Source organism: Physella acuta, unplaced genomic scaffold, assembly GCF_028476545.2.
Source record: "Physella acuta isolate Inbredline_101_S28 unplaced genomic scaffold, ASM2847654v3 ptg000123l, whole genome shotgun sequence".
In the NCBI taxonomy this organism is placed as follows: domain Eukaryota; kingdom Metazoa; phylum Mollusca; class Gastropoda; family Physidae; genus Physella; species Physella acuta.
The window spans coordinates 248135-275610 of record NW_026731642.1 but is presented as its reverse complement, the minus strand read 5'-3'; the positions used below and the strand labels follow the sequence as shown (position 1 = coordinate 275610).

Sequence of the window (27476 nt, the reverse complement as noted above, 5' to 3'; positions counted from 1 at the left end):
TTATCCTTAGCCTTGCCTTGCCCTATCTGTTTATACATCCACGTGACCGGGGGGGGGATGAGGTAATACACATGGAGAAATGTCCTACATCAATATTTTAGGTAGTAATTATACGGGAAAATCGTCGGAGGAGGGAAATGATGTCATGCTTCCAGAAATATAATGTGACTTATTTCGTTTCTGAGATGTGTTTATTTTAATTATGAGCTTTTATGTAGTTTACAATGTCTGTTGTTTTTTTTTACCCTATTAGGGAATTCTAAAAAGTGTAAACAATAACAAATATACAAACCCTTAATAACATCAAGATTTTAAATGCTAGTCTAGTGACAATTTAAGCGCAATTTCCTTAATTAATTTTTTGTGACCGAACGAAAAGATATTTTTGAAACCTTTCTTCGGCAATATTGTTCTAAATTATGGCAGGAATCGATTGGTAAATGTTTCAAGTCGCTATGGAAATGGGCCCACAATCATCCTCGGAACTTGCTTAACATATTTGCTTTTGGAACTAGTCCTCGATATTGCTTCGTTGAGGAGGAGATACGACTTAAAGATGCGGACACACATCCATCCATCCATCCATCCATCCATCCATCCATCCATCCATCCATCCATCCATTCAGAAATAACGAATTAATAATCGCAATTCTCCAGTATGGAAATTGCGCTAAAAAGAATTGGTCGCTCAAATGTGCAAGATATCTCATGTGGTCTAGCTGTTAGCATTTGGGGTTGGGGAGGGGGGACGTGGGGGGTCTAGTTGTTAGCATGTGGGGTTGGGGGGAGGGGGAACGTGGGGGGGTCTAGCTGTTAGCATGTGGGGTTGGGGGGAGGGGGAACGTGGGGGGGGGGGGGTCTAGCTGCTAGCATTTGGGGTTGGGGGAGGGGGGGAACGGGGGTGTCTAGCTGTTAGCATATGGGGTTGGGGGGAGGGGGAACGGGGGGGTCTAGCTGTTAGCATGTGGGGTTGGGGGTGGGGGAAAGGGCGGGTGGTCTAGCTGCTAGTTTATGTGGTTGGGGGGGGGGACTGGTTGCCTAGCTGTTAGCATCTGAGGTTGGGGGGGGGGAGTATATGTGTTCTAGCTGTTAACATCAGAGTTAAAAATTTAAATAAGATAGAGGTTTTAATCTGAAACAAAGTAATATTTAGAAATTATACATGGCCCTAAAAATTGTGGTTTACAAAAAAGTTCACGAGTGTCTTAAAATAAACGAATTAACATCAGTAAGGCCGAAACGTTAACAGAAATTGTCAAAATTAAAGGAGGCAGGTGGAGTATTTTTGTCAAAATAGCGTTACCGCGGTGCGGGTTTAAGAATCAAATTGGGTGAGGGAGGCGTCAGATTATAACAAGATTTTACGCCGGGTGTCCTTATGGGGTGTTGCGTGGGGTGGGGGTGTTTTAAGACGCAGCTGCCATATCGAGCTTTGTTCCAGTTTTAACACACATGTGTCTGTTCAACATTCTATTGGAGTTATTTCAGCGTGCTGCCAAGGTGAAGGTCGGGGGAAGCAACTAATTGGTACATACATATTAGCATATATATATATATATATATATATATATATATATATATATATATATATATATATATATATATATATATATATATATATATATATATGTATGTATATGTATATATATATATATATATATATATATATATATATATATATACATATATATAAATACACATCAGCACATATATATACACCGACAAAATACATATCAGCACATATACATACAAAACTATCATACAGAAATACATATCAGCACATATACATACATACTATCATGTATAATACATACCCGGACATCTACACACCGCTGTCATACAGAATACACATCAGCGTATCTTCATACGCAACTAGCAAACAGAATACATGCACGGACATATACATACACCGTTATCATACAGAATACACATCAAACTATCAAAATACAGGATATCATACAGAATACACATTAGGACATCTACATACACGACTTGATACAGAATAAACTACACCTATATAAACTACCATCATACAGAATACAAATCGGCACACATAGGCTTACATTCAATACCATCATACAGAATACATTTTGCATATACTTTCGCTAGGAATAAATTAAGTTGCAAAATGCTAACATATAGTAGTCGCTTACACAAACATTATCTTCTACAGTGCGGGTAGATTTGAATTTCTTTTATGTTTTTTTCCGATTTAAAAGTTATGGAATATTGGACAAATTATAATATTGAAACTGGTGAGCTGTAAAAAAAAAAAACAATTGTGTTTAGAACACCTACATAATTAAAGCGTCGTATCGGCATGAGTTAAATATCACAGTAATGTATTGCAGTTGCGTCCCTTGGCAGATAAATGAAGCCCGGTTGCGTCCCCTTTGTTAGACAATGCAGTGTTGAAATACTTCCTGGCTGTGCGACATTGATGCGCCTCTCTTGTTCACTGACCTGGTGCATAAACTCCCCGTTTACAGCATGTACACTATCTCCCTTCCTGCACATCAGCAGGGGATAATATGCAACAATCCCCCCCACCACCACCAACATACACACATGTGATATCAATACACCTGCAACAATTATTTCTTGAAGCTGTTAGTGCAGTAATAAGTTATGTTTGTGTGGCGGCTATAAACTGATTTCTTGTGTGTACGTAAAATAAATACAATTTTAATGGCTTTTCTTCTGGTTTGTGTGGACATGTAAATACTTTACAGGGGCGGAACTATCATACAGCCAGACCCCGCAATGATTAGCAGTCATATGTTCTAGAAACCGACCACGCCGTATCTCTCCGGGGTAAATAATGTTACTGTAAGACTTTACACAAACGTTAATATAAAACACAATCCCCGTCTCCCACCCACAAATTACCTCCGGTAAATCCTCATATTTTAAATTAGGATCACTTTAAACCCCCCCCCCCCCCCCACCCTTTTCCATCCAACGCAAAAAAAAAAGGAATTAACACTACCCTAGTCAAAAGCTGCGTGTTACGCAATAATCCGACCTATCGAAATAGTTTCACAACCTCATTCATACACCCACCTGCCGTAGATGGAAGGTATTGCACCACACCAGAACCCATCCCACATCCTTCAAACCCAGAATACCAGCGACATCTACAACCATATTTGTCTTGTATAGACCCGATCAGGCCCCACAAAACTCAAGTGATTTAATTATGCCATTTATTTGCTTGCCCAGTAGTCCACATTCAATCGTTCTCTTGGTCTTTTCAGCGACTTTTGATAGCTTGAGTTCCTATTCGTATGTAGGCCTACATATGTAGGCCATATATTTAAATATTAGACATAAAGAAATTTTAAAAAAAAAAAAATAATATATATATATATATATATATATATATATATATATATATATATATATATATATATATATATATATATATGTATATGTATATGTAGAATACACACACACACACACACACATATATATATATATATATATATATATATATATATATATATATATATATATATATATATATATATATATATATTCATATGTAAGCCGACAGTACATGGAAAGACTGCGTGTAAAAAGGTTAAATTAATAAAGTGTAGCTAACATTGAAGGTCGTATGTGGCTTCAGTTGGTGCCGAGACATAGCGTAACATTCGAACACCGGGTAAAATGTATTGCCACACAGCAGGGTCGGAGGAGTTCTTTTCAATTTGTTACAGGGTTTGAACTGTTGGCTTGTCAACTTCGCGGGTAAGTCAAATTTGCGGTAAGTCAACTTCGCGGTAAATCAACTTCGCGGTAAGTCAACTTCGCGGTTAGTTATCTTCGCGATAAGTCACCTTCGCGGTAAGTCACCTTCGAGGTAAGTCATCTTAGCGGTAATTCAACTTCGCGGTTAGTTATCTTCGTGATAAGTCACCTTCGCGGTAAGTCAACTTCACGATAAGTCAACTTTGCTGGTTTCTGTGGCTTGTCCATCATATCAGGTAATTGTCTAATTGCAATCACCCATGGGTCATGTTTTACACATCACCCATGGGTCATGTTTTACACATCTCCCATGGGTCATGTTTTACACATCACCCATGGGTCATGTTTTACACACCTGACAAGGCCATTAAAGAACCGTGTAACTACACACTTTTAAAAGGTTAAAACAATGAAGACAAAAACAGTTACTAGTTAACAGTGTAGTAGAGTTGGTCCATCGAGACTTCCGCTGGCACATTCTAGATACCCACCTTTTTATTACCAATGGGTATTCATTCCATTCTATTTAATTTTTTGTAATGTTTAAACATTTGATATTTTAAAGGTTTTTAGATTTTTATTTTTTATTTTTATTTTTTTTAGTTATTGGTATTTTTCAGCTAAAATAATGATAATTATCTGCCAATTCGATTTTCATTTGTAAAACTTTAAACGACACACAACTAGTACACACAACTACTACACATAACAACCGCACACAACCTCTACACTCAACAACTACACAGATCTAGTAAATACAACTATTACACAAAACTATTATTCATTACAAGTACACGCATCTACTACACAAAACTACCCCATACAACTACCGCACACATAAACATCTCACAAACAGTGGCGTAGCTAGGATTTTTGGGCCCCTATGCAAAAAGTGTTAGTGGGTCCATCAGAGGCGTAGCGACCCTTCCGGGCGACCGGGTACAAACTTTCGACTTGCACGCACCCCCCCCCCCGCCCCCCCCCCCCCCGCCCTCAGACTTTCGATTTGCACGCCCCCTCAAACTTTCGATTTGCACCCCACCCCCCTCAGACTTTCGATTTGCACCCCCCCCCCTCACACTTTCGAAAAATGGCCCCTATTTGCCTTGGGCCCCTATGCTTTGCTAGCTTTACGGTAGCTACTCCACTGCTCACAAACAAAAATTACAAATATTACTTTATATCGTTCGTTATACAAAAGGTCTGTGCTACACCGTGTTTCCATTTACGAACAACAAATAGAGAAATCTGGCAGTTTTTTTTTTAAGTCTTGACTTCAAATCTAATTTTCAATAAAAATGTAATTTTAAAAAATCTTTCTATAGAAATAGGTTTGACACGATTTACAAAAATAGAAAAACACCAAGATTTTTTTTTTAAAGTTGAGCATTACCCTACTTCTAAGTAAATGCCTTCGTAATGAGAATGATTCCATTCACTATTTCTAGGACTCTTGTGAAGAAGAATTAAAAGGCATTGAACTTTTAATCTCACAGGGGCCATAAGAAAGCGGAACTACAGATCCAGTATAAAAAGGTTTACAAGTTTTCTAAAACGACTTGAATTTTTTATTTCCTTTTATCTGAGTGAAAGCACGCTGTATACCCGTGTTGTATAGAAAATGTTATTGAAAAGAACTGGTGGCGTTAAAATTTATTTTAGCTGCGTCTGACATGAGGTAAGCTAATATATTGGCATGCTGAAGAGATTTCTTAATGTAATTCGATGTCTAGAGGTATTTAATAAAACATTTCAACAGACTCTTCCGTGGGTTGAAACAGAGCAGAAAATAAAATACTGGGATATGGTGATTTGTTTAATGCTGCGCTCGACTCAACAGCCGGAGTACAACAGCCATCAGAGGTATGTAAGTCTATATCACACACACAAGTAACACACCCATTAGCGGCGGTGTGCTCCTACTAATTCTTATATTGGTGAGTTTATTTATTCATTTAAGATTATCTACGTCAGCATATTTCTCAGCAAATTATTTTATGGCTTCATTTATTTGATGGACAAATTAAAGATTTAAAAAATACGATTGGAAACGATAACATATTTAAAGTATATATATATATATATATATATATATATATATATATATATATATATATATATATATATATATATATATGTACATATATATATATATATGTATGTATATATATATAGCATATATAGAGCCTATATATATAGGCTATATATATGGACTATATATATATATATATATATATATATATATATATATATAACATTATCTACTTTGGTAAGGAAATTTTAAACGTTTTAGAATATATGTTGTAACCAGTGTTTCTTCCTAACTTTTCTCTCCGGGGGGTGGGGTGGAGGGGCACTTAATATTTTAAAGGGGGGAGGGGGGCGAACACTGGTAAAAGTATATGTTTTCTATATAAATTCCATTTTTAAACACTAAAAATACATGTAGTTTTATTGCATTTTAAGCTGACTGCAATGCCAACAGAACAGGTCCAGAAACTCGCAACATGTTTTAGTAAGTAAATTGTGGATGTGTTCTACAATATACGTTTATCTGGTTTGTGTTAATTCAAGTGTTTTTTTTTTTAATAAGCTCTATGCAAGTATGTATTTGGTTATGTTTTTGTCAGCGTGGTGATTCAAAACACATGTGTCAAATGACATGCTAGGCATGCGTAATCGGTGGAGCGGGAGGGGTGGGGGGGGGGGGGGCGGAGTGCATATGAAACTCCGAAAACCCGAGTTTGAAACTAGAGCATTTGGTTCATGTTAGCAACACATCGAGGGAAGATATCTCTATTATCAAACAGTATTTGCGTGTAGTTTGCTCTTGGTTTGACAAAGGTTATGGAAGCTAATACAAATAGAAAGGGCAGGATAAAATCATAGTAAATAGGTGTATTGCGCATTACAGATAGAGACATTCATTTCATAGCTCTGCTCGAGGAAATCCCTTCAAATATTATAATAAAGAACGAAAAATACGTCATACTGAATACAAAAGCTTCTGAAATCAGAGTATATGGGCGTATAGCATATAACATATTGACATATGATGCCTAGCTCTGTTGGAGAAACCCCATTTGAACATTATAATAAAGAAAGAAAAATACATACTTAATCCACAAGATTGTATTAGATTAAATCTTGTTTTTTTTTCCAGTTCTATTCATTTGTTCTTGTATGGTAACACGGATCAAAATATTTCCCTAAAAATCTTTTTTTTCTGTAGTTGGTGATCGGAAGCCTCAAGTGTTAAAAAAATGCCTGACTTTCCTATTGGTTTGGATTACTGTGGTATTTTTGGGATACATGTACGTGACCTCTTCTTCGGGTGTACACATGTTCCACAGGAAGGGATTTGAACCAGGGATAAACACAACTCACATTGGTGACTTGTCGCACAACTCGACGTACATTCCCCAGCCAGGTTCATATACCGGAGCAGTGCAGACGAACTTAACTCATGCGTCAAATGAGAAAAATCTGACAATGACAACACTAGACTCATCTTTAGGGAAGACTATCAACGAGAGTCAGTTAGTTTTACAAAACAATTCAATAGAACTGCAACAAGCTAATGCTAGTAGCGTTACAAGTTGTGATTTCCCGGTAGTTGATCCATTCGATAAAGTCCTGCAGAATATCACCAAAAAATTCCCACCCATCGACTGCTCAAGTCAGACGCCACACCTTGTGTACGCACAAGACGACACGATATTCATCAACCACACCAAAGTTCGAGACTTATTTTTCACCAGGTCTACTTTCAGGCGTTGTAGGTACGAGGCTCGAGTTCGAGACGTGGATAAAAGTGATTCGAAAACAAAACTGATTTACACCAGTCCGTATTTTACTCACTCCATAAAAGTCACCCATGATTACGTTGTTGTTGTATGTTACACAAAATATAGCCGAGTTATATCCAGATCGTACTTGACATTTATCCGTAAAAAACCGAACCTCGAGTCTGAATTAAAAGCCAAGTATGAGGCACACGTTGAGCTCCACGCACCCAAAGAAACTTTGAGCGTCATGATGGTGGGGATTGATGCCATGTCCAAAAACAATTTCCAGCGTGCCATGCCGAAGACGAGAAACTTTCTTCTAGAAACTATGAAAGCTGTTGAGTTGTACAAACATAATAAATTCGGACAGAACACGTTCCCTAACGTGGTTGGTCTACTTACCGGAAGCAACGAAGAATCGCTAGTGAAACTAAATTATTCATGGGATATGCCTATGGATAATGTGAACCACGCCTTTTTGTGGAGTGCTTACGGTAATGCCGGATACAGAACTGGGATGTTCTTAGACATGACGCAGATAACGGCTTTTCATTACCAGAAGAAAGGATGGACCAACCCTCCAGTGGATTACTACTTCCGGGAGGTTGTGGTTGATTCAGAGAAGGACCGCATGATGAGAAAAAACAGCAACTGTATCGGTGACGTCCCGGACATCCGCCTGTTGACCGACTACTGGGTCCAGCTAGCGTCTTTGTTCAACAACTCCAAAACAGAGCCGTACTTTACTTACAGGTTTGTTGCTAAGTATAATAAAGCAAGAGTGGTTCTCGTTGAAATAAAACAAAAAGAATAGCATTTTCAAAATAATATTTATTGCTTCATTAGACAGGAAGAGATCTCTAAAATGATTTTCTGTTGACACCTTACTAAATCTATTTTTTTTACAGAATATATCAATATTATAAAACTAGCATAAACAGACAATTAATTGCGTGTTGAAACTGGGCGTGTGAAGGTACATATTCATACGACCAAAATAACATGGAAAAAACACGATATAAGGAGTTAAAAATTGTATTGTAGATTAGCTTGCCAAAATGTTTCCTTTGCGTCAATCTGGGGGGCTTGTCCGGGATCAGTGATGTTTAAATACAACTCGCGGTGGATAGTTTTGTCACGTTATGTTACCGTTACGACAATTGTCACAACTACCAGATATAATTGGCTAGCATGTACAAAAAGGTTAGGTATGTAAAGAATTGTAGATTTTATATAAATTTGATATGACAAATGTTGTTTTTTTTTAAATTTAAAATAGCCTATTTACGTTGAATGATGGTTATTTCCGCGACGGGGGAGCTATGTGTTACAATTTGAGGATGGGGGCTCCGGTGATTTTTGAAAAACACGCAACAATATGGGTTGGAGTAGAAAATATGTTCATATTTCGTGACACCATTTATGGACTACTCATTATTTGTATCAATTAATTCGGATCATATAGACGGGACTATTAACCAGAAGTAAAATGCTTTTTTATCTATAACAAATACAGTTTGATTATCGTGATTGATCTGCATTACTTCAATGTACATTTTTTCATCGGTTTCTCAGACTGCTTGAAACACGATCAGTAATTTCATTCATTCATTCTTTCACACCCTGTGATTTCATTAATAGAAACACACACCCTGTTATTTCATTCATAGAAACTCACACCCTGCGATTTCATTCATAGAAACTCACACCCTGTTATTTCATTCATTCATAGAAACCCACACCCTGTGATTTCATTCAATCAATTTTTTCCACCAGTTTCTCAGCCCGCTTGACCCACGACGATGAGAACAGAGCCAGCGCTGCTGATGAACTTTATTTCCAATTTTTACAAACTTTGGTGGACAAGAAAGTTCTAAACAACACGGTGCTTGTCTTCTTCAGTGACCACGGGCCCAGGTTCGGGGCCATAAGGTAATATGGGATTATCGGGGTCGATTTCCTCCAATATAATTTGGTATTACGAGTCAATATGTTATGAGGTGTATGATGGGCAGGCTCTGAATAGGACTTGTAAGTTTTAAAAAGTAAGTCACCAAGTTCTCGTTTTCGCCTATCTCCCTGTCTAACAAGATTTCGAATTTGAAGTGGAAGAGACCGAGACTTACAAGCCATATTCAGCCCTCGGTTGTTTCTGGATTTGCTTCATAGACTTTTGGAGTTTTCTAATATTTGGTATAATTTATTAATAAGATTTATGCCGTATATAAATATTTTTTTTTTAAATTAACTCACGTCCCTCTAGTCTATAGAATACACTTCATTAAAATAACTTCACCTTATGGATGTTTTATTTTCTCTCTCTCACACCATTCTATAATATAGGCCCGTATATGAGCTGTTTTTTTTCATTTTACAAATGGTCTTGTGACCCCACACAGGTCAACTTACAACGGCATGCTAGAAGGCCGAATGCCTTTAATGTTCCTCGTGTTCCCGCCGTGGTTCCATACCAAATACCCGCAGCTGATGGAAGTTGTGAAAACCAACCAACATCGTCTGACGACCCACACGGACGTCTACGAGACTTTGATTGACCTGCTGTACTTTAAAGCAGAGGCCGGGAAAGGAAGTCTCAACCAGCCTAGGATCAGCTTGTTCAAAGAGATTCCAGAAGGACGCACGTGCCAGCACGCGCTGATTCCAGTCGAGCACTGCGTCTGCAACGGTTTTTCAAAAGCTGAAATAACCTCAACGTTGACTGAGTTTCTCGGCCGAAAACTTGTCGTGCGAGTGAACGACTACATTACAGGAAAACTAAGGGCTCGCTGCTCCACGTTACACTTAAAACAAGTCACAAACCTCATAGCAGTCCAACCCGACAGTTCCGGGTCCAAACGATACCAGGTCACCGTACTGACCGAGCCAAACAGCGCCATCTATGAAGGTATTGTAACAATCAACGACCACAACGAGGTGGTGGGTACGAGTGACGTCACGAGACTCAACCTCTACAGGGGTCAGGCGGAGTGTATCAGTGACCCCAAATTACGACCGTTCTGTTACTGCAAAAGAAAACGCGGATAAAATTCAATTCAAGATTTTGGCTACTTGTTACTTTAAAACTATTCCAATTATATCCGAATACATACTTGTTACCAAACCAGAGGCGTAGCGAGGGGGGTGGTGGTGGGGAGGGGGGGTGGGACATATGTCCCCTGGCGCCTACCTAAGGGGGCGCCAAATGGGTTAGGAACAAATAAAAATCTCATTTTAGCTGCAGATTTGCATTATAAATATAAAAAAATATATGGGGGGGGGGGGTGCAAATTGTAAGTTTGGGGGGGGGTGCAAATCAAACGTTTGAGGGGGGATGCAAATTGAAAGTTTGAAAGGGGTGCAAATTGACAATTGAAAGGTTGTACCCGGGCGCCGGGAAGGGTCGCTACGCCTCTGTACCAAACGTCTTTATTTAATTAATCTGCAATTTTGTGAACTGAATTCAATCTGAAGTTAGACTGATATTTTTCTAAATTAATTTTGGCCATTTTAAAATGTGTATATTTTATAACCATTGTATACATGTAAAAGAAACTATGGACGTAGTCTATGCTTTCACAAGCCAAACTCTTATCGTGCGTTCTTTCTTTTTCCACAGCCGATGAATTGTAGTGCCGCTTTTTGGATATGTTGTTAAATTTCCAGTGGCTCAATGTATGCCTCTTTATCACTATTGTTGTATAAATCATACAAAAGAGACGGTACTTGTCAATATTTTACATTCCATGTTTACTAATAATTAGCATTACTTTATGATGCCAAAACTTAATACCAATGGCTTTCATTTTTGCACTTTGTATAAATATATATATATATATATATATATATATATATATATATATATATATATATATATATATATATATATATATATATATATTTATATATATATATATGTATATATATATATATATATATATATATATATATATATATATATATATATATATGCGTGCGTGCGTGCGTGTGAATGTGTATGTGTGTGAATGCGTGTATGCGTGCGTTTGTGCGTGCGTACCTTTCTCCTTCCTATCGTCATGTCCGCAAAAAAAGCTAGACCCCCCCCCCTTTCGCCTACCTAAAATTAAGTCACAATATAAATAAACCGGGAGTGATCTCCCCTAAACTTTCTCGAATATTCTTATATAAAATAACAGGGGATGGGAACTCGGGCTATAGACATGATTTTTAATCCATTTTAAATACTTAAAGTTTTAAAAATAGAATAAAATCTCGTAGACAAATTAATTGCACACCAAGTGAACGCGAATAAAAAAGCGCATAATAGTGCGCAATATTATTAGTACTTTTAAAATTTACATTAGTTTTTTGAGAAATCGGAAGTAGCGGTCAACGAAAAATTCTCAAAATTTGACAGAAGGTAGAGAATTAGATCTTTTACTTACATATCAAATTTCATTTATCTATCTGAAATAGTACTCAAGTTATAGGCTTTTGAAAAATTCAAAGTAGAAAAAGTACCACTTCCGGTTATCCGAAATCGCTCAAAAGTTGATACGAATCTACGATTTTGATAAAATACTTGTATATGAAATTTCATCAACCTAGCTGTAACGGTACTCAAGTTATCGTGTTTACACACGGACACACACACACACACACACACAGACACACAGACATACGGACAAGATTGCAAAATTATGTTTTTCCGTATCAGTGAGATGTAAAACGTCGAGATTTGCAACAATCTCGATTTTTTTTTTTTGCACGATTACAAGACTTTCTCTATACTTCGTATATACGAGAAAGTAAAAAGCATTTTTTTAAAAACATCAATCTTTTTAAATATCTAATCAGCTTTATGTCTATAATAATTCACACAAAATAGTTTTTTTAAACACAATATACCGGCTTTATAGCACTGCTTTGAAAATAAACCGTGAGTGATCTCCCCTAAACTTTCTCGAATATTCTTATATAAAACAACGGGGGATGAGAACTCGGGCTATAGATGTGATTTTTAATCCATTTTAAATACTTAAAGTTTTAAAAATAGAATAAAATCTCGTAGACAAAAGATTGCACACCAAGTGAACGCCAAATAAAAAAGTGCATAATAGTGCGCAATATTATTAGTACTGTCCGTATGTCTGTGTGTCTGTCTGTCTGTCCGTGTGTAAACACGATAACTTGAGTACCGTTACAGCTAGGTTGATGAAATTTCATATATAAGTATTTTATCAAAATCGTAGATCCGTATCAACTTTTGAGCGATTTCCGATAACCGGAAGTGGTACTTTTCCTACTTTGAATTTTTCAAAAGCCTATAACTTGAGTACTATTTCAGATAGATAAATAAAATTTCAAATGTAAGTAAAAGATCTAATTCTCTACCTTCTGTTACATTTTGAGTAATTTCCGTTGACTGGAAGTAGTAATTTACGCTACTTCCGATTTCTCAAAAAACTAATGTAAATTTTAAAAGTACTAATAATATTGCGCACTATTATGCTCTTTTTTATTTGGCGTTCACTTGGTGTGCAATTAATTTGTCTACGAGATTTTATTCTATTTTTAAAACTTTAAGTATTTAAAATGGATTAAAAATCATGTCTATAGCCCGAGTTCCCATCCCCTGTTATTTTATATAAGAATATTCGAGAAAGTTTAGGGGAGATCACTCCCGGTTTATTTAACTTTATTTGATTATCAGTTTAGCTATATTTGTAAATGAATAAAAAAAAATGTTTTTAAATCAAACAATGCAGGAACCTCTGTCGTGGAGAAAAAATGGTATTTATTGTAGAGTTGTTTTTTTTTAAATTTATTTGTTTTTTTTTTTTAATGTTTAAATATTGTTCCGTTTTTGTTTATTTTTACCATTAACATTGTTCCATCTTTTTACATAGGCTTGTGTCGCTTTAAAAATGTTAATTATTTCGTCTTTTTTGCAATAACTAGAGAGGTTTTAGTGCTGTTTCGCCTTTTTACTCTTTGTCGTTCTTAATATTGTTTCATCTTAACTCTCAATACATAAACATGTGCAGCAGCATTTTTTTCAGCATTATAGCACACATAAAGGGATATCCTTTAACACAATAAAGTATTACAAAGCCCAGAGGCGAAGCGAGGGGGGGGGGGGCGGAGGGTACATATGTCCCCGAGCGCCGACCCTAGGGGGCGCCAAAATAGGTAGAAAAAATTTAAAAGCTCATTTTAGCTGCAGTTTTGTTTTATAAAAATAAAAGGGGAGAGGGTGCCAAATTGAAAGTTTGTCCCGGGCGCCGGGAATTTTCGCTACGCCTCTGACGTAGCCCGTTGCTTTGCTTTCATGTCTTTGTTCACCCAAGAACAGTTGATGTTTGAGTTTCTTCTTCTAGAATTTAGAGGGTTGCTGTCCCCAGCTAAACGGCATCATCTGAGGAATGATACTTCTTTCTAACATGTAGGCCGACTTTCGTTCAATTAAAACGGTTTACTTATATTATACACAACACTATTGATTTTTCTTTCTAAACCTGAAGATTAAAATATTTCTAAAATGGGGTTATTGTTTTCTACTACGGTATTTTGTCAAAAATACTAGCCGAGGATAGGAAGAAATGGAGGGAAATGGTGGAGGCCCTATGCTCCATAAGGTGCAAAGAGGACCAAGTCAAGTAAGTAAGTCATTGTATTTTGTCAAAAGATTGAGCTTCATGTCCCAAAATTAAAGTGAAGATGAAAAAAAAATATTTATTTTCAATTAAAACGGCTTTATTAAAGGTTTTTAATCATGGCCTGCAATATCAGAATCTATGAGAGAGACAATAATTCTTATTAAAAATATGCTAGCAACTACAGCATGTATTTGTTTCTTTTCTTTAAGTTATAAAAAATAAAAACAACTGGTCACATACAGAGGCGTAGCGACCCTTCCCGGCGCCCGGGGACAAACTTTCGATTTGCACCCCCCCCCCCTCGAACTTTTGATTTACACACCGCCCCCTCAAGCTTTCAATTTGTTTTTCCAACCCATTTTGGCGCCCCCCTAAAGTCGGCGCCCGGGGACATATGTCGTCCGTCCCCCCCCCACCCCTCGCTACGCCTCTGGTCATATAAACACAAGTAGACAAACCTCACGACCAAAGGCTAAGGTAGTGACAAAATAAGGGACGCAACCAAGCGAGATTTACGCGGTTGCGTCTCTTGGAGAGACATGCCATACGTCTTACGTATTTGAACGTTTGCGCACCAACATCGCGCCAAAGTATATATTTTTGCAAAAGGTATTTACGACTACACACATTTTGAACATAAAAACACAATATTGAGCTCTTCAGCGAATGGGTTTAATGTTACGATGCTAAGCTAAATTAAAATTGACAGTTCTAATCAAATCACTCGAAGTATGTTCAATGAATACATTTGTTTTCTGACTTAATAAATCAAGGTAGTATTTTACCTGATTCACAAAACATTATCGTTGTATCATGGTTAGGATTAGATTGCTGACTGGGTTTGTTAGCTCAGGTTTATACCTGTGGTCTCCAGCAGGAATAGATCTAGATCTAGCCTAGTCTTGAATCCTCCAGTCAGTGGCGTCGCTAGGCCGTGTGTCACCCGGTGCGGCACTTCATTGTGACACACACACACACACACACACACACGCACGCACGCACGCACACACACACACACATATATATATTTATTTATTTATATATATATATATATATATATATATATATATATATATATATATATATATATATATATATATATATATACATGTGTGTGTGTGTTTTTGTGTACGTGAGTGTGTGTGTGTGTGTGTGTGTGCATGTATTGTCGGCCTTTTAACTCTAGTTATTTATTAACTGAATTGGTAAAAATGCAGTTTTCTTCTATACATTTTGCAATTTTTGCAATTTTCTTTTGGTGTCACCCCCTTCTTCTTCTTCTTCGTTCTTAATTATTAGTGTTGAAGCGGATCGAGATTTATCTGCCACTAGGTTTGAACTCGAGACTTTGTTCGAATTTATCAACCATGAGCTTTTTGCTGACTCGACCACGCCTCCAACACAATTAAGCGTTACGTGTCAACTAGTTTTGCGCCATTGAGGCTATTGACTCCGATTTCTGCCTGCTTTTCTTTTTGGATTGGCTTCCATAGCCTTTGTCCAACCAAGAACAAACTACAAGGCAGCAGTTGTTTAATTTTGGAGTTGTCTCTCCTAGAAGAGTGACTGTCCCCAGCTTACGAGCCTCATCTGCCCGAGGGTTCGAACTCGAGACTTTTCGGTTTAGCAGGAGTCACCCCCTAAATGGTGTCAACCGGTGCGGTCCGCACCCCCCGCCCCCGCCTCGCGACGCCTCTGCCTCCTGTTGATATTCCGAAAATCGTATGCGGTGTTACTTCATTAAATGTGTTAACAAAAGCTTTTCTACTCGATGATTTTAGTATTTTTGGTAACTAAACAATTTTTTTAAAGCCATAAAAACTTGTTTTTTAATCTACTCAATGAAATCAGAAATAAACATGGCATAATGTATATTATGGAGGAGGGGGGGGGGGAGAGAGACACAATTAAAATAATTTTTTCCATATAAATTCTAGTAATTTCGTTGGCTTGGGGGGGGGGGGGGGTTAGAAGACGTTCATCAAAAAGATGCCTGAAATCAAATCAGCTGCTGCTATATGATCGATGCGATTTCAAAATAAACTTATTCTTTTCGAATGAACAAATTTTCTTTTTGAATTCGCTTCCTTAGCCTTTGTCCAACCAAGAACAAACTACAAGGTTGTTTGATAATGGAGTAGGCTCTCCTAGAAGAGTGGCTATCCCCAGCTAACGAGCCTCATCTGCCCGAGGGTTCGAACTCAAAACTTTCGGTTTAACAACCATGAGCTTTACCGACTCGACCATGCCGTGTTTGTGTTTGGTCAAAAATCGAACGGTTTTGTCTTCTATATTTCTATAGCCTAGCTCCACTAGAAATGCTATACCAACACTCACTGTACATAAAAACTTCTTTTTCATCATTTTCGCCACATAAAATTTTGTAATATGACTTTTTTTCCATTTCAGGATGGTTTCGTTTAATAAATGCCGCATCAGTCAAATATGTCGTAAGTTGTTGTTGTGTTTTCATAACGTCGTTACACTTTAAACGTAGACCTTTTTATGTGCGGTCTTTGATTTATGTTTCGCTCAATGTCGTCAAAAGGTCTGGTGTCACTCGGTGCTGTAATTGAGAGTGTCGACATGGCGCATTTTTGGTTTGGTGTCACCCCTTATTCTATTTTTTTTTCATTTATATTTTTCATATATATGTGTATGTGTATGCGTATGTGTATGCGTATGTATATATATATATATGTATATGTATATGAGTATGTGTATGAGTATGTGTGTGTACGGCTATGTATATATATATATATATATATATATATATATATATATATATATATATATATATATATGTGTGACCGAGTCTAGTTGCATCTTCTGCTCGACAACGCCAAATGTAACGAGTCTATTTGCTTGTAGTGCCAAATGTTAACGAGTGTATTTACTCAGTCTACACAACATCGACCACAATATAGATACTCGAAGATGCAGGTTTACCATTGATCCTTTTATTACATGAATCAAAAAGAAATGCTTCACAATAATATAATGAATCAACTGACCCCCAACCGTCCTCACTAGTCTTCACATAACCGAATGCACATGTCTATCGTCCCTATTAACACAATACGTCTACAACGTTCAGTAACCAACTTGATACTGCCACACTTCTACTCCTTGACTGACTGACTGACTCGTTCTCAGCCGTCGCCTTACTATATCTCCCTTCGTATTCGTAATCGGATTCGTAATCGGATTCGTACTCGTATTCGTACTCGTATTCTAATCGTTGCATCAGAATGTTAATTACGCCGCTTCTGTCATACAGTCCGATTAATAAGCCATCTGCACTGTTACGTCAGCCTGTGAACTGCGCAGCGGCTTTGTGATCGTTATCAGCCTAACACCTGCACTATTGCGTTGTTATCGTCTCTGGTAACTACACCTAGTTACATCCACCGCCGCCTTTTTTTGTGTGTTTTCAACCACAAACAACGCTTGGTAGGTGCACTTCTTAAATGTCAATCGCACCATCGTAAAAAAATTTATTGTTCCATTCACTGTCAATGTCGTCACATTCGTAAAAGATTGACAGTTATCCCTATTTCACATATCAAATGTGTCTACATCATATTCCTCAGACACAAGGCAGTTCTAGAATTCACATCCACCTTTTTTCGTTTGGTGCCTTCACCAGTTCACTTTTATAACTTTTTGAACAGTCTGTTCTCATACCAGCGCGACCATGAAAGAATTGATGGTTGCTGACGAAAAATTTCGTATTCTTTCTGTTTCTCAAACTTCTCCGCGGACCACTTATCTGATGGTCTACTGTCTCTCTGCTTCTGGGAGGATCGGGATTCTCATTGTTGCCGTTATCCTCCACATGTGTATCGCTGTTGTTCTGTTGATGGTGACATGGTTCCGGGATGGGTATGAGAATTTCCGTTGTAGTTTCCGGTTCCCTAATTGTCTTAGGTTTCTTTGTGTGTAAATGCTCCTCTTGCCGATGCCAATATTTCTTTAATTGAGCAATATTCGCCCACCGATCCGGTTTGGTGTGATTGGTGGGTCTTATCTTAAAGGGGCCACCGGCTATTTTAGGCATCTCCACGACTTGCCATATCTCCTGTCCCCAGAGGTCGTGGATTTTGTTTCTGCCTAACGGGTGGCTACGCAGTAATACCCTGTCGTTCAGTTTGAGTGGCGGGTCCTTTGTCTGTACCGGCGGTTCCCTTCGCCGTGCTTCATGTTCTAGTCTTTCCTGTACCACCTTGTACATTTCTCTAATTCGTCTCATATGTTCATTCACATATTCTAGTGTGGTGTATGAGCCAGTCATACTCTCCTTTTTTCCTAGGAACAAGTCAAGAGGGAGTCGAGCCTCCCGTCCGAACAATAACATGTGTGGCGAAAAGCCGGTTGTGGCATGGGGGGTGCAGTTATATAGATATACCAACTCTGGGAGAAAATCAGGCCAACGTTTTTTCTGTTCAGGTTCTAGAGTACGCAGCAAATCATGCATGCTGCGGTTGAACCGCTCGCACTGTCCGTTTCCTTTCGGATTAAATGTGGTTGTTCTAGATTTGTTGATCCCGTAGTGGCTGCACAGTTGGTTAATTACTTCTGACTCAAAGGCCCTTCCTTGGTCAGAGTGTAATTGTCTTGGTATGCCATATTTGATGAACCAATGTTCTATTAAGACCTTTGCCACTGTTTTGGCCGTCTGATCTCGTGTGGGCACCGCAACAGTCCATTTGGTGAATACATCAGTCATTACCAACACATGTTCCGTCCCATCCGATGATTGCTCCAACGACGTAAAGTCCATAGCCACAATCTCTAGTGGTTTTGTCGCCAGTAAGTGTCCTGATGGCTGTCTCATTTTAACCACTGGCATTTTCGCATGCTGACACCTCACACAAGACTCACAATGGCGTTTGACCTCCATCTCCATATTGGGCCAGTAACACCTCCGTCGTAATATTTTGTGCGTCCTGTCCTGACCCTGGTGTCCTGCCCTGTCATGTGCCAACCTTAGCACTTCTTCTCGTAACTGTCCAGGCACCACCACCTGGTGTATTGTCCCATCTATTTGGTCATGAATTCTCCGCATGAGAACACCATCCTTTATACTGAGACGGTCCCACTGACTCAGTAGTTTCTTTGTTTCCCGACCAAACTGTTCTCTTTCCCTTCTTCTTGGGAATTTTTGTTCCTGGACGTGTTTCAACAGCGGCTGTAAGCCACTATCCGTTCTCTGGGCATCTCTTATCTCTTTGTGATTAAGGCAATTAAAATCACTAATGTCCATATGTCCGGGCTCTGTGGATATGTGCTCCACCCCGGTCTGCCCGTTTTGCATCACTTGCACCCCGTGAGGGATATCTGTTGACGCTTTGACCTCACATATTCCTGTCAGCGTTTCTTCCTCATCGCCCGGTCTCTCGTAAGGATTCCTTGATAAGGCGTCCGCATTGCCATTGGACCGCCCCGGGCGATATTTTATCTCCAGGTCAAAGAGTGCCAATTCTGCTGCCCATCGCTGTTCGATGGATCCCAACTTTGCTGTCTTTAGGTGACTGAGGGGGTTATTGTCAGTGTATACCATACATTTAGCACCTAATAGATAGTCCCTGAATTTTTCAGCCACAGCCCATTTTAATGTCAAAAGTTCTAGTTTCATGGCGCTGTAATTTGTCATGTTCTTCTCTGATTCCTTTAGAGCTCGACTGGCATACGCAATAACCCTGAAACCTTGCTTTTGTTGTTGTGATAGTACAGCTCCCAGACCTTTAGAGCTGGCGTCAATTTCTAGCCGAAATGGTTTGTCAAAGTCTGCGTATCCTAATATCGGCGCCTCTGTCAAAGCCTTTTTCAGTAGCTTAAACGAGTTCAGGCATTCCTCAGTCCATAATTCACCTATCAGTTGTGTTTTGCCTTTCTTTTTCTCCTTACTGTGTTTCTTTGTCATTTTGTTTACCAAGTCATGCAACGGTGCGGCAATTTTTGCAAAACCAGGTACAAATTTTCTATAATAGGAAGCAAAGCCCAAGAATAATCTGACCTCTACTGTGGTTGTTGGCTGTTTCCATTCTTTAACAGCTGCAATTTTATCTGGGTCAGTGGCGATGCCATCCGACGAAATCACATAACCCAAAAAACGTACCGATTTCAGACCGAAGCAGCATTTGTCTGGGTTCAGCTTTACTCCTATGTCTCTAAGACGGAGAAACCTTTGTTCTAATCTTTCTAGATGGTCCTCCCAAGTTTTTGAGTAAACTAGTATATCATCCAAGTACACCAACATTATTTGAAATAGAAAGTCACTCATAGCACTCTGCATTACTCGCTGGAATGTAGCAGGTGCATTAGTTAGACCAAACGGCATACGGGTCCACTCGTACAGTCCTAGTGGAGAAGTAAATGCAGTCTTATGTTGATCGTTGGGGTGCATGGCCACTTGGTGGTAGCCGCTAGCCAAATCCAAGGTAGAAAAAAATCTTGCTCCCCCCAACGCATCAAGACATTCATCAATACGAGGCAAGGGGAATGCATCCCTTCTTGTGATATTGTTCAATTTCCGGTAATCACAACACAGTCTTATCTCCCCTGACTTCTTTTTTACCACTACTATCGGTACCGCATACGGGCTCGTGCTGGTTGTAATAATTCCCTTTTTTACCGCAGAGTAGTGACTTGGTGGTAATCTTCGATAAGGTTGCGCCACAGGCTTGTCTTGTAGTAAGGGTATCTGGTGTTTTATTACTTCCGTGTAACCCAAATCACCCTCGTACGAGGCAAATATATCCCTGTACTTATTCAGTAATTCATTTAATTTTGGGTCCTCAGTTTCCGGGAATGTATATGATCGGCCATCCTCTTTCTTCACCTCGGCCGTCACATTGACCGACCTAATTGTTACTTCATTACTGCTGGTATTGCTCAGTTCGATGCACTGTGCCGACCTTTGTACCTCGACGTTCTGTGGTACTCCTACCAGAGTGTTAGGCGGTATAAAAATTTCCTCATCCAAAACATTTGCCACTAATCCTTGAACTAGTCCATTTTCCGCTGATGTGTATGTCCGCAGTAACACGACGCCTGCCCTCAGTGCGGCGCCACATGGTTCTATCATCACATCACCATTCACGCTTCTATCACCAATTTGTAATGTGATTGCCTTGACCGTGTTTGCCGGGACTGATATCCTTCCTCTGGTCTTGGCAAACCTGGCCAACTTGGATCCCCGACCTGGTGTGGTCGATCCGACAATATTTGTAAGAAATTCTGGCAACCGGCCAAGAATATTCATGCCCAACAGGCAAGGTATATTTGACACATTTGTCTCTAGGTTGTGTTTCGTAACGAACACCCCAACCTGCTTCAACCTATGTCCCGCCACCACGACATCCGCCAGAAAATAACCACAGTATGGAATGGTTAGTCCATTAGCTGCCGTTAGGCGCATGCATGTGTCAGACCTCAACCTATGGTCTTTTCCTTTCATCCATTTGGTGTAAAAATTTTCCGTAATTGTCGTCACCTGGGAGCCTGTATCCACAATTGCCTTCACCGCGATGTCCCCGATCGTAATCATCATTTCGGGACAGACTCCCATCATTTTGTTTCTTGGGCCATAACCTCGCCCCTCTGTAGCCTGGCCCTGCCTTACAGAGGACGACCGTTTCCCTGACAGTACCGTGCCATATGTCCGGGTTGTGAGCAGGACAAGCAAATTGGTCGACCGTCAGCCGTCCACCGGAGCGATGGACCGGCAGGTCGCGGCTGTCCAACCCGTCCCTGTTTTGTCCCGTTTTTGCCCTGATTCTCAGCTGTTGACCTGCTTTCTAACCTCTCCAACCGTTGGTCAACCTTATCCAGGTGGGCCAACAGTTGAGCCATCATGGTTTCCATCGTGCCGGTCCCTGTGGGTGGGGATTGTTTCTGTTCCGGCACAGAGACTTTGTCTACCGAACAGTTCGATTGGTCCTCATCCTCGGACCTGCGGATCGCTGAGTTCCTGACCTGAAGGAAGGTCAACTGTGGGTCTTTGTAGACCTCTTCTTTCAACTCTCTCCTTAAGATGGGGGTTGCTAGCCCCTCGATGAAATGGTCCCTCAGTAGGCGCACTTCAATGTCGGGTATTTTGCCCTTTACCGCATCAAAGGCCCTGTTCATTCGGTGTGAATATTCCATCACACCCTCCGCCATTCTCTGCTTTAATCCTACGAAACCCGATAGCAGTTGCGATCCCGACCGTCTCTCCCCATAGGTCTCCATAATTAGATCCAGCACCTTATCTGGATCTGATTGGATGGTTTTATCGTGGCATTTGACCTCTGCCCTAACCGTCTCCCCTATACTGCCCATCAGCAGTCTTAATCTTTCCTCTGGTGACATGTATCTCGAGGCCCAGGCCGCTTTGACCTCTTCACTGAACCTGTTGGTTAAAGCTGGATCACCGTCCCCGTAAAATTTGTTAATGTGGGACTCTCTGGGCAGGACCACAATATGGGTCTGCTTCTCGTCCAGAGTAGACATTATAATTTTTATTCCTTGAGTAAAAAAAGAAAAGACCTTTCTTACCGTGTGTGTATGAAAAATTTTCCTCGTTCCTCAATTTTCACTGTTCCTGAATGTCCGAATTCACACACACACGAACCACAGTTATGAACTGAATCTAGGTTGATAATGGGTGCCTAAAGCGGCTGGTCTAGTTGAATCACCCTGCTCGCAGCGCCAAATGTGACAGAGTCTAGTTGCATCTTCTGCTCGACAACGCCAAATGTAACGAGTCTATTTGCTTGTAGTGCCAAATGTTAACGAGTGTATTTACTCAGTCTACACAACATCGACCACAATATAGATACTCGAAGATGCAGGTTTACCATTGATCCTTTTATTACATGAATCAAAAAGAAATGCTTCACAATAATATAATGAATCAACTGACCCCCAACCGTCCTCACTAGTCTTCACATAACCGAATGCACATGTCTATCGTCCCTATTAACACAATACGTCTACAACGTTCAGTAACCAACTTGATACTGCCACACTTCTACTCCTTGACTGACTGACTGACTCGTTCTCAGCCGTCGCCTTCCTATATCTCCCTTCGTATTCGTAATCGGATTCGTAATCGGATTCGTACTCGTATTCGTACTCGTATTCTAATCGTTGCATCAGAATGTTAATTACGCCGCTTCTGTCATACAGTCCGATTAATAAGCCATCTGCACTGTTACGTCAGCCTGTGAACTGCGCAGCGGCTTTGTGATCGTTATCAGCCTAACACCTGCACTATTGCGTTGTTATCGTCTCTGGTAACTACACCTAGTTACATATATATATATATATATATATATATATATATATATATATATATATATATATATATATATATATATATATATATATATATATATATACATATATATATATACACATATATATACACATATATATACATATATATATACACATATATATACACATATATACACATATATATACACATATATATACATGTGTACCTAATTTGATTTCGTCAGGGACTTCTACAATAGTCAACCGCGAAAAGCTTTTCCTCCTCTTTTGCTTGACCGTGACATTCTTGTGGACTCTACCTTACCTGTACTTCTCCCTGCCGAGAATCGTTTCCAGGCGCTACCGGCCCGTACCCTTCAGCCCGCCGGTCAGCACCCAGCCAGCTTGCATGTTCCCTGACCTTGACCCGTATGACCCCAGCGTGATAGATGTCTTCAGAAAAACCCCGGCCTTCCGCTGTAAGGGAGAGATACCGTACTTCACCACTGTGGGCAACGGTATCGTGATGGTCAATTTCTCCAAAGTCGCTATGGTAACCCAAAATATCTCCAACTTCAAGCATTGCCGTTACTACACCCGTGCCCGAGACCCGACCGGTCCGGACGACCGGGCAATCCAAACAATCCGGGTGAGTCCGTTTTTTAGGAACTCAATTAACTTAACCGGAGATGAAGACTACATATCAGTGGATTGTTTTAATATGAGGGACGTGATTATATCACGGTCGTTTCATCAAATCCTGCGCATAAAACCCCAACTGGAAGCGGAATTGGACGCGAATTTGAAAAGACATAAAAAACAGAACGCGCCGAAAGAAATCATGAGCGTGATTATATTTGGCATCGACGGCGTGTCTAAGCAAAATTTCCATCGCTCAATGCCGAAGACTAGAGATTTTCTTCTTCATACAATGAAAGCTATAGAACTCCTTAAATTCAACAAGATCGGCGTTAACACCTTACCGAATATATTCCCGCTTCTCACTGGAAAACTTTTGAGCGACGTGGATTCGTCCTGGAACTGGACACTTGGTGATAACTTCGACGCCATCAACGATTTATTTTTATGGAGTCAGTTCCGTAAAGCCGGATACAGAAGCTCTTTGATTCTGGATTTAGCGAACAACTCGGCGTTCCATTACTATAAGAAGGGGTGGAAGAAGGCGCCGGTGGATTACTACCCGCGGGAGCTGATTCTAGACACGGAGACCTACCGGAAGGACAAGTTCATGCTGTGCATGGGGGACGAGCCGGAAGTGAGCGTCTTGATGGAGCACGTGCTCCAGCTGGCGGCCATGTTTAATGAATCCACCAAGACGCCGTACTTTGTATTCAGGTAGCGTGAAGAAGTTTGTATCATCTCATCTTTTTTTTTTCGTTCGTGTCCATGACACATGGGGTAGATGAAGTAGAGTTCATCTATTTCAATGACCTCGGTACACAAGGGGTATGTCAGGTACCCATAAGAGCTGGGTGAACTGAGGGACGTCATACAGACTCGAACCCAGGATCCGAACTCGAGACTTTCGGGTTAGTAGACGTAAGCTCTACTGTTCGACCAATGTAATTACCCCAGTCATTGTTTCCCCAGTGATCAAATACGCCCTGTCTATACCCCCTCTGTTAAATACCCACATAATAAATACATACAGAAAACACATAATATGTATGATACTGATAAACTATGAAACCCGACATCCAATAGACAGAGTTTCTTCCAGACATCTCCGCCCCCCCCCCCCCCCCGAAAATTTCAACCCCCCCCCCCCCCCCCCCCAGAGAAAAATGTCTGGAAGAAACACTGCCCATAGAATGGACAGATATGACTAAACTGGGCCCACAAGTTACAACTGTGTAAGGGAATAGTTCAAAATAAAAAAAATTAATTTTAAAATTATATGATTCTCCAGATAGTTACAGTTATGAAGTCGGGTAGTTCTACAATTTAGAGGCATAAAATGCCATTCTATTTTATTAGCATTCAAATACTATTTCTGTAATAATGTATGGTCTGTCGATTGTAATACTTGTAAAAGTAATCAAGGTAGCTAAATTGTACTAACCAAGTGTAATTAAATCATGCGTGTCGTTTGGTCAGATTTGCAGCCATGTTGACTCACGATAACCCCAATCACGTCAGCGCTGGTGATGAACTTTACCTCGACTTTCTCAAAAATCTGGCCAAACAAAACCTCTTGCACAACACGCTCTTCTTGTTTATGAGCGACCATGGGGCCAGATTTGGCGATATACGGTAAGTTACGGTATTTGTTAAGTTTTGTTAAATTACGGTGAGTTACGGTAAGACAAGTTACTATTATTTATGAGCGACCACGGGGCCAGATTCGGCGATATACGGTAAGTTACGGTAAGAAAAGTTACTCTTGTTTATGGGCGACCATGGGGCTAGATTTGTTAAATTACGGTGAGTTACGGTAAGAAAAGTTACTCTTGTTTATGAGCGATGATAGCGGCTCTATTTGACGAGTTACGGCAGGACACGCTGCTCTTGTTTATAAGCGACCACGACACCAGATTTGCGAGATATGGTGAGGCCCGCTACTCTTGTATATACGTGAGACCGCATTGGCCGGCCAATATCCGAAATAAAGAAAAATTCCGGACATAGGCCGGTCAATGTAAGGTGATATAAAGAGCGCGTTGACCAACTTCTGGCTTTGACTGCAACATATTCATACATAAACATATGTTTATGTATTTTTTACCGCCCCCACCCTAACTTGCCTACATCACAGCAGCCGATAACGAAATTTTAGCATACGGTTTGGAGCCATGCTTAAAGTTACTAGACCTTCTAAGATTAGCAAGAGTATCAGGTTGGAGATCAATCAGAGTTTCTACCAGGCATCTCTTCCAGACTCTGCGCCCCCCCCCCCCCCGGAACGAAATGGAAATTATATCGAAATTATATAGAAAACATATATTTTTACCAGTGTCCGCCACCCTCCCCCGGAAATTGTTGACCGCCCCCCCCCCCCCCAAAAAAATAAATAAATATTAAGTGCCCCCTTCCCCCGTAGAAAAAAGTCTGGAAGAAACACTGTTGGAGATATAGTTTTTAATTCCCTTCGATACATTAAAATATGCAATTTCGTAAATACAGGCCTTTGTGTGATAATGTTAGCCTTTTGTTGTTTTTCTTCCCCATTCTAGAAGCACTTTCAACGGCATGCTGGAGGAAAGAATGCCGATGTTTTATCTAGTCTTTCCCGGATGGTTTCAAACTAAATACCCAAAGCTGATGAAAGTCGTGAAAATGAACCGAAAACGCCTGACAACTTTTTTGGATATTCACGCAACGTTAAAAGATATTCTCTATTTTAATGCAACAACGGGGCGAGGTGACTTGACCCAGTCTGGGATTAGTTTATTCAAGAATATTCCAAAAGAAAGACTATGCCATCACGCGCTGGTCGCAGACGATATCTGCGCGTGCAATCGCAACATCACCATGGTGGATATCTCGGAGAAGGAGGTGTCGGAGCTGAGCCAGGCGTTGGTGAGTGAGATTAGGTTCTACACCCGTCTGGAGAGAGACAGATGCGCGCCCCTGGAGCTGAAGAGCAGCGGTCGGATTGCGATGTTGCCTGTGGTCCAACACATGACTGAGCGGTATATCATGACGGTGGTGACGCAGCCTGGGGATGGCGTGTACCAGGGGGTGGTGGAGCGCTCCCCGGCGAAGGAGGGGAACGCCCTGGTTGGGAACGCCACCGGGGCGGGTGTGAACAGCCCGTGGGTGTATCGTGTGTTGGGGAGCGTCCTGAGGCTCAATCTGTACCGGGGACAGGCCGAGTGCGTGGAGAGCGTGTACCTCATGCCCTTCTGTTTCTGCCTGCGTCCGCCGTCACCATGACAACTGGTCACGAGCTGTCTAAAGACTACTCTCGGTGGCCCGCGTCTTTAGAGACTATATTGTAAGCAGAGTTTCTTCCAGGCATCTCTTCGGGGGGGTCGAAGCCCCCCGAAAAAATTTTACCGCCCCCCCCCCC

General features: G+C 40.2%; 2 protein-coding genes across 2 annotated transcripts; both read left to right on the top strand.

Annotated features, from left to right (window-relative positions):
• Positions 1 to 7095: 7095 nt before the first annotated feature.
• Positions 7096 to 10586, top strand: LOC131934942 (uncharacterized). The gene is made up of 3 exons (XM_059291212.1): positions 7096 to 8294; positions 9318 to 9473; positions 9941 to 10586. Exons 1-3 carry the CDS (start codon positions 7096 to 7098, stop codon positions 10584 to 10586), a joined length of 2001 nt encoding a protein of 666 aa, XP_059147195.1.
• A 4263-nt stretch (positions 10587 to 14849) lies between these two features.
• On the top strand, positions 14850 to 27340 carry LOC131934941 (uncharacterized). Its single transcript, XM_059291211.1, has 5 exons — positions 14850 to 14952; positions 16589 to 16629; positions 23689 to 24799; positions 25562 to 25717; positions 26638 to 27340. The coding sequence occupies exons 2-5, from the start codon at positions 16590 to 16592 to the stop codon at positions 27338 to 27340; spliced, it is 2010 nt and encodes a 669-aa protein (XP_059147194.1). The 5' UTR covers positions 14850 to 14952; position 16589.
• Positions 27341 to 27476: the final 136 nt, after the last annotated feature.

Excerpts from the sequence above, each read along its gene's own strand:
- LOC131934942 (XM_059291212.1), top strand. The coding sequence starts at position 7,096 with ATGTTCCACAGGAAGGGATTTGAACCAGGGATAAACACAACTCACATT. Across the intron at positions 8,295-9,317 it reads GAGCCGTACTTTACTTACAG|TTTCTCAGCCCGCTTGACCC; the intron begins GTTTGTTGCTAA and ends TTTTTCCACCAG. Across the intron at positions 9,474-9,940 it reads CCCAGGTTCGGGGCCATAAG|GTCAACTTACAACGGCATGC; the intron begins GTAATATGGGAT and ends GACCCCACACAG.
- LOC131934941 (XM_059291211.1), top strand. The coding sequence starts at position 16,590 with ATGGTTTCGTTTAATAAATGCCGCATCAGTCAAATATGTC. Across the intron at positions 16,630-23,688 it reads CCGCATCAGTCAAATATGTC|GGACTTCTACAATAGTCAAC; the intron begins GTAAGTTGTTGT and ends TGATTTCGTCAG. Across the intron at positions 25,718-26,637 it reads GCCAGATTTGGCGATATACG|AAGCACTTTCAACGGCATGC; the intron begins GTAAGTTACGGT and ends TCCCCATTCTAG.